The sequence below is a fragment of the Brassica napus genome, chromosome C9 (assembly GCF_020379485.1).
Source record: "Brassica napus cultivar Da-Ae chromosome C9, Da-Ae, whole genome shotgun sequence".
Lineage (NCBI taxonomy): Eukaryota > Viridiplantae > Streptophyta > Magnoliopsida > Brassicales > Brassicaceae > Brassica > Brassica napus.
In genome coordinates, this window is record NC_063452.1 from 3,780,834 (window position 1) to 3,792,800 (window position 11,967).

Genomic DNA, 11,967 nt, shown 5'->3' on the forward strand with positions numbered 1-11,967 from the left:
CAATTTTTCATATCTTCTAACATAAATTTGACGTACTTGGAACAATTTTCTCTCTTTTACCAGACGTTGGCACGGAAGACCCACCCCATACCTGCATTTTCGTGGCCACACAATAGCCATTTTTCATTCATTTCTAGTTTACTGCACACACGCTGTTAGTTTCATTCGAAAAGTCGACCCGTTAAAAGGATACTTAAATATCTAGTACAATACTATATATATAATGCATAAATGTGCCGTTCTGAACAATATATTGTGCCGTTCTGAACTATATATGATGCAACCACTAGACTAAATGAGTTTTTTTTTTTTAACAACAACTAAGTGAGCTTTTAAGTTCAGATGATACAACTACCAGACAAATAAAAGGCTTCCAAGTTAAGTTAATTAAGAAAAGATGCAACCATAAGTTCAAATGGAAGAAGGAAACAAGTTTGATCGTGGTCTGGTGGTAAAGGAACCTCGGCTGAGGTGCCCGCCATCACGACTTCGAGCCCCGGCCACAGCGGATTTAACATCCCTTCCGTTGGGGCGCTGGACCCCCTACGGGAGGATAGTTGGGAATGTGGCTGTCCAGATACCAGAGTTAAAAAAAAAAATATATATTGAATCTGTGAATGAGTTAGCGATTTTGCATGCCAGGGTCAGATAGTATACATTGAAAGAATGTGATAAAACTAGGGCTGCAAAAGGGAATAAAATAATGGGGTTACAAAATTTAAAAAGAACATATTGGCATATTGGAAAGATTTCATACTTCATATTCTACGGCAGTGTGAATCCAACAATTCTACGTAGAGTTTTCCATGTAATCTTTTTTTAGCAACAGTTTTCCATGTAATCACTCTTACTAATAATTGATGATTTTAAAACATTTCATAGTGAAAATGTAGCTACATACGGATGCAAGTGTGAAAAAAATAAGATGAGTAGACACAAACCACACATGCCAAGAGATGAGACAAATATTCTATAGTGGAAGTAAGTGTGGAAATGAGGTGCATACTGCATAGAGTGGTCCTAATTAAAAGGTCTCAGAAGATACTAATGCCTTCCCAGTGAAATGCAAGCGGTTAAGATTACGAAAGAGAAATATCTTCACTTAAGGGTCCACTCTTCTTCTACCCTTTTTCCTTTAATAGGTCAATCGAAGAAGACGGATCGTGATCATGCATGCTCATTATTGGATATTTGTTTCTCTCTTCTATTTTTCTTTCGTAGCGTACATACAAGAGAAAGAACAAGTGCTTAGATTCCAATATAGTATACATACGTATATTTATTAGTATCGGATCATTTTGTTTATCCTACTCAACAAACATTTCTTGAGAACACCATTTTCTATAAGTCATTCATTCTCTTCAATATTGAATAGCCCAATTAAAAGTCAATGTTTGCAAATATAGATATCGAATTTTTGAAAGAAAATCTACAGTTTGTTCCCATTTTATCTGAATTTATTCCTTTTGTTTATATTCCATTTTATTCATCCTTTATATGATACTTTTACTGTTGCTAGTCTTTGTCGCTAAGCCGTGTATACAAACTAGACAAAGACTTGTGAGTTTTTTGTTACTTCATGAAAATAGAATGTACCTTCTGTTCTAACCTGTATTCCCGTAATTCGTTGTCACATTTTGTTGATAGTTGACCAACATCTCTTTCAATGCGTAGTTACGACGTAAAACTAAGGTGGGTGTCAGTTTATGTCTTAAAAATAGTATGATTAAGTCTCTTAACTGGGTTTTTTTAACTTTGTCTAATAGACGGTTTTTAGCTTTTCTTAGATTTTAACTAAGGAAAACTAATAACCGTCTTTTAAATATGAGCACTACAAGGAGAGGAGGTAAAGATAGCATAAAAAGATAGCGTTCTGGTCGAGAATGCTATCTTTGACATAATTCGTAATTTAAGATAGCGTTTTTTTATTCTCAATGCTATAAAAAACCGCATATATAATAGTATTGCAAGTTAAAACGCTATTTTTACCGAGGCGAAAAATGATTGATTTTTTTTAACCCTCATATCATTTTTCCTCTCACTTTATTTAATTTGCCTCCAAAATCATAAACATTACATTTATACTTTAAATATTTACATATAAAAAAAGAAAATTTTTTATTGGTTGAAAGTAACACACAAGGATTACAATCTCTACCCTTAATTGTTTTTAATCCAAGGGTGGAGATTGTGTTTTGTCCTCTCCTTTTGTCTTCTGAAACACGACAGAGAGAAGAGAAAAGAGAGATGAGAGATTGCAGGAGGAGGAAGAAGGGACCAGCCTGAGTTCGTCGCCATCGTCACCGGTCTGAGTTCGTCGCCATCGTCACGAGTCTGAGTTCGTCGCCATCGTCACCTATCTTTACTCATCGTCACTTTGTTCTTCTGGAATCCATACTCCTCCTGAGAACGCCTCTCTCCCCTCTGCAGAGCCAAATCCGAACCCAACCACCTGAGCTCATGGTTCAATCTCCTCCTCAAAACCCTCGCGTTACTCAATCTCCTCTCATGTTTGCTCCTCAGGTTCTCTCTCTCTCTCCAGATTCACTTTCCCTAAACAACAGATCTGAAAAAATAAAGTCCTTAAAGTTTTTATCTTTATGTGCAGCCGCCGACGCAGTCGTCTCTCCACCTTATCAGTGAGAAAGCTCGAACCTCTTTGTTGTTTACCGATTCTCCTCCGGTCAATTAGAATGAATCTTCGGATGCTCTGACTGATCCATCCGGTCAAACGGTCTCTATCTCTATTTCCTTGTGCAGAGAAGGAGAAAATCGTTTCTTCTTCTTCTTCTTCAGCTTATCCGAAACAAGACATGTTTCTTTTTCTCAATCCTCGAGGCCAATATGATTTCACCAAAACACATCTCCAGGTTAGTTGTACTACAACCAAGTCTAAAGTTTTGATCTTTTTCGCTCATAAGCACTCGTTGTTTTCTTCGAATCAGCAAGTGCTCAAGTGGTAGAGTAAAGAGCTACCAGACATGAACTACGCTTCAAACACTCGGAAGCGATCTACTTTCCTTGAGAGATGCGTCTCTAAACGGTAATATTCTCCACTTAACACTCTCTCTCTTACCTTATCAAGTCTTTTGATTGTTTAGTTGCGTTGTGATATATCTTGCAGCAAGTATTGTTCATTGGTTTTGAAGTCCGGAGTCTCTAATGAATCCTTTCATTTTGTATTCATGATTGTTGTTTGTTATTGTAGGTGCTTTAGCTGTTAGCTCTGATGGTCGTTACTTGGCGACTAGAGGAGTTGATCACCATGTTCATATATGGGACGTTCATACCAGAGAACATGTCCATGTTCATATAAAGTCCAATTTTTGTTTTTTGGTTTCTTCCGTCAAGTCTCAGCTTTTTATGATTATGTGTCTACAGGCCTTTACAGGTCACAAGAACACTATTTCTTCCCTATGATTCAGACACGGAACCGCGGAGCTCTACTCTGGTTCATTTGATCGAAGTGTCAAGGAGTGCACTTACGGTTGGGAGAGATAGAATCATGTAGTTACACAAGGTAATATGCTGTCTTTTTTTTATCTTCCATTGTTGGAGATGATGTTAGATGCCTGAGACAAGTCGTCCGATTTACCATGCACCTGCATCTGACTCTGTGCTTTCTATAATCTATAGTCTGATTATAGTTGTGTATTGTGTTACATGCTTGAGTATATTTCTTGACTTTTGAGTTGTACAATTTTGTAGGAGAAGGCTCCCTATGTAGCTAAGGCTAATGAGTCGCAAGGTTGAGTATGAGAAGACGAGAAACTCTGAGTTGCACGAGTCATTCACAAGAAGAAGAGGAGGAGAAGAAGAAGAAAAAGCTTCGGTGTTTCCTAAGAATGACGGCTGTGGCTGCAGTCTAATGTTTACGGTTTAGACTTTTGGTTAAGTTTTGGTTTAGGTTTTAGTTATTTTGTAAACATTTTCTATATATATAAAATTTTAAAATATTTTTATTTGTATTTGTATTTTTAGTTTTTTTTTTAATTTTTTAATAATGTTACAATAGCAAATATTATCTGCTATTATAAGTTATACAATTGCACAACTATTAAAACGCTATCAAAAGACTTAATTAACACAGCACAAAAAAACGCTATATAAAGTGCCAGAGAAAAAATTGCGGGGGGAGACACAACGTTCGCCATAACGCTGCGCTATCCTGTAATAGCGTTTTCTTCAAGCTATATATGTGATGTTTTCTTGTAGTGGAGATATAAGAGTCGTTTCTTAGCCGAAAAGTGTAAAAAACAAAAAACAAAAAATGTCAAATTATGAGGTAAGAACTCCGGTTAAGAGACCGGGGTTAATCATGACCCTATTTTCTGTTGAGTGTGTAAGTTCCAAATATGATGATAATTTAAAAAAAAACGTTACAATAAGTATTCACCACAATTTCACATCTATACTATTAAAGCAGGATCCTATTGTCCTTTTTACCTTAGCATGCTCTTTTCTTTACTAACATTGCATGTTTCATTAAGGGCAATCAAGTAATATTAATAACACATCTATATTGGGCCATTTTTTTGGATCAAGCCCACTGTCCACATCAGATCTCTCTTGGGCCATTTGGGCCGATTAAAAAATCAGATTCAATTCTCACATTTTTTTTTTCATTTGGGCCATTGAGTCAAAGTTCAAATAATTTTTTTCCAACCATTCTTAATTATTTTTTTTTTCTTAATATAATTTAAGCATTCATAAAAAAAATTGATTTTTTCATTGAAAAATATAAATCTTTATTAAAAGTATATAATTATTTTTATTAAAAATATTAACCACATAATAAAATTAATTTATCAGAGTTATACCAACTTAATTCATTAAAGAAATACAGTTTAATTTTTTAAACATAAATAGTCATTTAAAATGAAACACGATAAAAAAAGATAAAAAGTTTAAGTCTTTTATAAAATAAAACACAAATATATGAAATATGACGCTAAATATTTGTCAATTGAAAAAAAAAAGGAAAATAAATCTTCAAAATCTAGTGGTTTTGGTTATTCCTAGATATACTGTTTACGTTTTAAAGTGGTACTGGGTTTTGTCCATGATTGATGTCGGGCCTTTTGGATAAGGCCCATCGTTTCTTCAGTTAGATTTTATTAGTTTAAAAAATTTAATATATAAAAGCTATACTGCAATAGCATCTACGAGAGTTTAAATAGACTAGTTATTAGGAGTTTTAAGGCCTTTGCAATGCTAAATTGGAGGGAGACGTTTCGGGATTTGCGGAATTATAAGCGACGGAGAGTTAGCGTGATAGATTTGAGGAATAAATGCGCCATCTTCTATACATAGAACTTATAAGATGAAATGAGTTATCATTGAAGAACGTTCCACACCAACAAAATTTGGAGTCATTCTTGTACTATGCACGTAAGAGGCTAACGAAATTCACATTAACATTTAGTCTTTGTATCTGGCTAGGGGATTGTACGTACATTTGTACTGAAGGCATGCATTAAATTAGATGCATTGGCTTTCGCTTGCTATAGATTGTCAAACATTTTCAGCGATTGTCTTCATCTTTTTGTGGTTTAGAAATTTCTCACGCTAAATATTAAATATATTTTGTGTGTGTACGTGTGTGGCCGCCTTGGTTGGGGACTTTCATACTAAATTATTAGCATGAAGTAAAATCAATAAACATTGAATACAATCGCCGTACACTTATTTCCAACAATGGATAAAAATAAAAAGTCGATAATAATAAAAACGAATAAAACAAAAGAAAAGAAAGCGACTCTTGAAGACACCAACACCCTAGATCTGTTCCGGCGCGTGCGCCCGTTCCGGCTCCGTTCGTCTATGTTTCTTTCTGCCTCCTGCCATCTCCTCCTTCTTTCGTCGATATGCTCGCGATCCTGGTGATAGAAGACGACTGTGTCGCTCAGATCTGGTCGAGTAGATCTTAATTTTGGGCCTCGTGTTCATCCTCTCTGGTGAAGCGGCGAGACGTTAGGAGTTCTGGAGGTTAGGTGGGGGTCGGCTTTTAGGCTTAGGATTTGGAATCCCAATTTTCCGTTCGTTCTGTTTATGAAACTTGGTCGGTTTTGGACTGCTTGGAGAGGTTGGGCTTGGTGTGTTGTCTCTGTTCTTTGAAGTCAACTCTTGTGGTCGTTGATCTTTGAGGACCATAGCCCTTTTACGAGCTCTATTTTAGTTTTGAGGAGAATCAGAGAGAGATAGATGTTCATAGGAGCAAATGTTCCATTGTTGGTTGATTGTTTCCGATTTCTTCGTGATTGTCATGGAGTTGGAGTGGAGTGGTTTTTATCCAGCTACCGACTGTGTGAATAAGACGTGTTCGGGAAGCTTTTATAGGCTTCGCCGTAAGGCGTTGGGCGTATGAGGCGCGTGGAGAGAACAATCAAGGTCCAATGGCGAGTCTTAGTTGGGAATGAAGGGTGTGTACAACGACGGTTAAGGATTCTAACCTCTCTCTCGATTATGTTAATTTATGTGTTGGTGATGTTCGTGTGCGTCCGGTCTACCTCGATGATCTTCTCCTCTGTGTTATTTGTGGATGTGTTTTCGTTAGGTATGCCCGTCCTTGAGTGTAAGGTGGTGCTCTCCTCTCATGTAGTGATATATCTTTTCTTTGTTCTAGCATAAGTTATGTTCTTCGTTGTTGTTTTTACTCTTGGTACCGAGGGGTTTATTTTACCTCGTCGGCTTATGGCTCCGGAAAGACTTTGTTCCTTTGTCGGCTTTGTGTAAAACACGGTTATGTCAATACAAAAAAAAACGAATGTAATGGTTGTAATGGTAAGCCATTAATGACTTAGTTGTTTGTTTTAGTTTTCTCATTGTCTCAAAAGTCCACACCAAGTTATGATTTGCGCTTTCGAAACTTTTTCTCGATCCAGGGCCGGTTCATTGGGGGGAACAAGCGGTGTGACCGCCCCGGGCCCAAGCTCGTGTCTCTCCGTATAATAATAATTAAGGGGTTCAATTTTGTTATAAATCTATATTTTTATATATAAAATTTTTATAAATATAATAAATAAAATTGAAAAGGATCCAAAATTATTTAATATACATATAGTTTTATTTTCATTACAAAATATACAAAACATTACAGATTAAATTAAAAAAAAAAGCATTGTAAACATTATCTGCATATAAATTTTAAAGTGTAAAAAATAATTTTTTTGCCCTAAAGTCCTTAACAGTATTGAGCCGGTCATGTCTCGATCGAAGCTAAAAAAATACATAGCCATCCAAACATATACCGGAGACCGTATAATGGTAGTTTGATTTGGATATAATTAATTAGTTTTTAAAAAGGAAAATGATCATAAGTCCATAAGGATTTTATCAAAGAGCACATTCTCATGTGCAAATTTTTGCTCTGTCGCAATACGGATATGTTCTTTGGAGCTGAAAAAGTCAACTGCTGGATAGTAAATGCCTAAATGGACATATGCACCAGGGACTATTTCTTTTTATATTAACTTTTAACTAAGCAGTGGTAGCTTAGTGGTAATCTTTTAAAACTTGGTGTGTATTCACATAAGTTTTGAGTTCGATTCTTTGTGGGAACTAAATTATCATTACTTAATCAGTTTAGGCTTGAGCTTCGGTCCAAATAGTTAACATGGTGGATCATAACAGATGATCGGTCCACCCCTAACATTAGTCGGAAAATATTCCAGACTCGGGTCATGCAATGTGGTAGCCAGTCCACTCTATAGCATTAAGTGTGTTCTTCCTGGAACCGACCGGATCGGACGATAGGGTAAATCAAAAAAAATATGCACCAAATGAGAAAATATTAAGATTTTCGAGGAATACATAGAGATGTCAATGCTTTTCCTGGTCTTTCCCACCGGAAATTCCAAAAGAATAACCATCTTCAACTCTTCTCGGTATCGGGAGTTTTTCAAGAAATATGCTTCTGTATCTAACTTTTTATTTTATGAAATTTTAATTTTCCGCTCACATGCATTGTTATGTTCAAAGAAGGATTAATTGTACGTTATGAAGAACATATCAGATGCATAGAGGATCATTGTCTTAATTATATGGAACATGTCGGTCCATTAATTTAACAAACATATAAACTTTCTAGAAAGCATGAGAAAAAAATAGTAACAAACTTTGGTTTTTCTTAATCGATTAATGTCAACAACAACAACATCACAAAGAAGTACCATCTATGAAAGAAAGAGAGAAAGAAAAGAACGTCTTACGTAACACACCGAAAAAGAACAGGTGAAATTAAAAACACATGGACAAAAAGAGCATTTAAGGAGTAGAAGGCCAGTGGTAGTTAGGGAGTAGTGTGGTATAATTAGGTATAATTAATCGGCCCTAATAGACTGGTAAGTGTTAACCGTCTATATCCATACTAATAAATTCAACCTCAGAACTTTCTACTAAAACCCTTTTACTATAAATTCTACGTACACTCCCACTTCTTCTCCTCAAGTTCATCTAAACCCCCATTTATATATTCTAACTCCTACAGAAATGGCGGCTTGTCTTCCATTGATCTGTCTTCTTGTTTCAGTCACGGCGATTGCGGCTGACTTCTCACCGGAGCGTTACTGGAACACAGCTTTACCAAACACTCCCATTCCAAATTCTCTCCGCCATCTCTTTACGCCAGGTTAAAATTTATTTTACTTCACCAATATTGTTTATTTATTTATTTCTAGTCTTTCACCACTATTCCTAAATATTTAAGGACCCTCTTCTATTTTCTCTAGTTTGTATCGGTTTTTCTATTTTAATATTTAAGGCAGATACAAAAAAAGGGAATTGTAATTATGTTCTTAAGTTGTAAACGATTTTAAACAACTAGATAAAAGACTACATCATGTGTAAAAAAGTTTTTTTTTTTAATATGAACTAGGTTAAGATCTGCGCCTTGCGCGGGAACAACATTATATATAAAAATTATTTTATGTATTAAATATTTTTACATATTATGAAATAATAAATATATATTAAATAATTAAAAGTCAGTAACTATTAAATATATAATTAAATTGGTGCGAACATATAAATCAATTTTATTAATCCAATTTTTTTTTTTTTATATTTGATAGGATATGTAATTAAATTTAAATGATACTAACATAGATAATATATTTTAATATATTTTAATATTAATGTCTATTAAATGATGATTTCTACTCATATAGTTTTTTTGATCATTTGTATTTTTTATAGAAAAAAATTTAAATTACTGATAACAAAATTTTCATTGTGGGATTAACAGTTTTAGTAATTTATAATTTAAAAAAAATAAGTTGTCAATGATTGTTCAAAACTTTTATCAAAAAAATTGTTCAAAGCAAATTTTGAAAATAAAATATTGTATTTTATATGGTTTATAGTTTAATCTAAAATGATATATATATATTAATCTTAATAATTAATTAAATTAGACTTTTTAATTATATAATTTTTGTAACATTTGTATTTTTTCATAACAAAAATTTTAAACCATGGATCATAAAATTTGAATGTGAGACTTTAACAGTTTTAGTAATTTATAGTCGTTTGTAAAAATTCAAAATATAACATATACATAAAAATCTAATTTTTTATTATATGGTTATTGTGGTTGTTTAATTTATTTAATAGTTTAAAATAAAACAAATATGATAGAAGATACACTATTTTTTATCAAATCTTTATTATTCAAAATCATTAATTGTCATATATACTTTAGCCACATTAGGCAATTCCGTAAATTTTATTTAAGGAAATAATAAAGTACATTAATGATGAATTTATTGTTAGTTTAATAAAAAAACTAATTATATAATTAGCAGGACCAACATATTTCTCTAATGATTCTAAGAATCATTCTATTGATAACATGTGGTTACAAAAAAAAGTTGTAATGATTCTCAAATAATATATAGGGGATACGTTAAACATTCTTAAACAAAAGCGTAGACCTAAATGCAAAGAAAGATGTGTTTGACTTGCACTTATTACAATTTCTATATATATTTGAAGTTATGTGTAGCAAGCTGTTTGGCTACACAATCTTTGATAATTTGTGAACCTGTACCCTAGTAGCAAACAAATGTGTACGTACCCAATTATTTTGTTGTTGCAGATTTCACCGATGAGAAAAGCACCAACGTCCAAGTAGGGAAAGGAGGCGTGAACGTCAACGCCGGAAAAGGTAAACCCGGCGGAGGAACCGCCGTGAACGTTGGAAAAGGAGGTGTCCACGTGGACACTGGCAAGGGTAAGGGAACACACGTGAGCGTTAGCGGCGGAAAAGGTCCGGGCGGAGGCGTGGGCGTCCATACTGGGAAACCGGGAAAGAGAACAGACGTAGGAGTGGGTAAAGGCGGCGTTATAGTGCACACGCGACACAAAGGCAAGCCTGTTTACGTCGGTGTGAAACCAGGACCAAACCCTTTTGTGTATAACTATGCAGCGAGCAAGACTCAGCTCCACGACGATCCCAAAGCGGCTCTCTTCTTCTTGGAGAAGGACATGGTTCCCGGGAAAGAAATGAACCTCAGGTTTAATGCGGAGGACGGTTACGACGGAAAAACGGCGTTTTTGCCACGTGGGGAGGCCGAAACGATGCCGTTTGAGTCGGAGAAGTTTTCGGAGATCTTGAAGACTTTCTCGGTTAAACCCGGTTCGGGAGAAGCTGAGATGATGAAAAAAACGATTGAGGAGTGTGAAGCTAAAAGAGTTGGTGGAGAGGAGAAGTATTGTGCTACGTCTTTGGAGTCGATGGTTGATTTTAGCGTTTCTAAACTTGGCAAAGATCACGTTCGTGCTATTTCGACAGAGGTAAATAAACTAATTAAGAACCATGAACTAATCTCTTTCTTTTTCTACAGTTTATGATTAGGCCTTAGATAAAACAAAAAATATATTTGCAAATTGGTTTTAGAATTTGTAAAATTTGATCAGGTTTCAGTTGTGTTTACTTTTATTTTCTGTTTGATAATTCAGCTACTATTTAATTTTGTACAAGATGGTTATTTCTATTTCTCTTAAGATATTCTTTCTTTTTTTGAAATGTAAGATGTTTAAAACAGTTTTTATGTTTTCATATTTTTCATATTTTAAAATAAGTTTTAATTTTATCAAAGATTATGTAACCAATAATATTTAATATTATATTTTGTAATTGGTTAGATAATTTTTAATTTATATTTTAATGATACATCAGTATAACGAAATATAAAAATTGTATATAAATATCAGTTTGGTAGGTTTATTTATAAACTGTATGTAGGTTTGGTTATACTTAAACTGGCTAGCTTCGGTTTCTTCGGTTTAGTAGTAACTAGATGTTAAAGACATATTCAAGTTTGGTTCTGTATAGATTCATTTGTTTTATACGTCCACGCCTACTATGCTATGTCTATCTAATATTCTGATTGATCAACGTCATATACGTAACCTTGGTTTTCACAGGTGGCTCAGAAGAATGCACCGATGCAGAGGTACATAATCGCAGCGGCTGGAGTAAAGAAGTTGTCGGACGACAAGTCAGTGGTGTGTCACAAACAGAAGTACCCATTCGCAGTGTTCTACTGCCACAAGGCGATGATGACGAGCGTTTACGCGGTTCCGCTCGAAGGAGAGAACGGGTTGCGAGCTAAGGCTGTTGCGGTATGCCACAAGAACACCTCAGCTTGGAACCCAAACCACTTGGCCTTCAAAGTCCTTAAGGTGAAGCCAGGGACCGTTCCCGTCTGCCATTTCCTCCCTGAGACCCATGTTGTTTGGTTCAGCTACTAGATATGCTCTCTATATTGTGTGTTATCTAATAATGTTTGAGACAATCTATCTTTTAGGATGTTTAATATACATATATATTATACATATAGTAATGTGTGATTTTCCATATAATCAAAGACCGATTGTATCTATATGTTTTTTGTTTACTTTACCTAGTCTTTTATAACCTACGTGCTTTTTGTCGTTTTGCAAAAACATACAATAAAACTGATC

General features: G+C 34.7%; 1 protein-coding gene and 1 long non-coding RNA gene across 2 annotated transcripts; both read left to right on the forward strand.

Moving 5' to 3' along the window:
* Window positions 1-1,962: 1,962 nt before the first annotated feature.
* LOC106444465 lies at window positions 1,963-3,962 on the forward strand. The gene is made up of 5 exons (XR_001288252.3): window positions 1,963-2,523; window positions 2,609-2,870; window positions 2,946-3,043; window positions 3,209-3,520; window positions 3,709-3,962. It is a non-coding gene; the product is annotated as an uncharacterized LOC106444465 (long non-coding RNA).
* Window positions 3,963-8,394: 4,432 nt separating this feature from the next.
* Window positions 8,395-11,924, forward strand: LOC106440377 (BURP domain protein RD22). Its single transcript, XM_013882023.3, has 3 exons — window positions 8,395-8,629; window positions 10,097-10,794; window positions 11,428-11,924. Exons 1-3 carry the CDS (start codon window positions 8,491-8,493, stop codon window positions 11,752-11,754), a joined length of 1,164 nt encoding a protein of 387 aa, XP_013737477.2. The 5' UTR covers window positions 8,395-8,490; the 3' UTR covers window positions 11,755-11,924.
* Window positions 11,925-11,967: the final 43 nt, after the last annotated feature.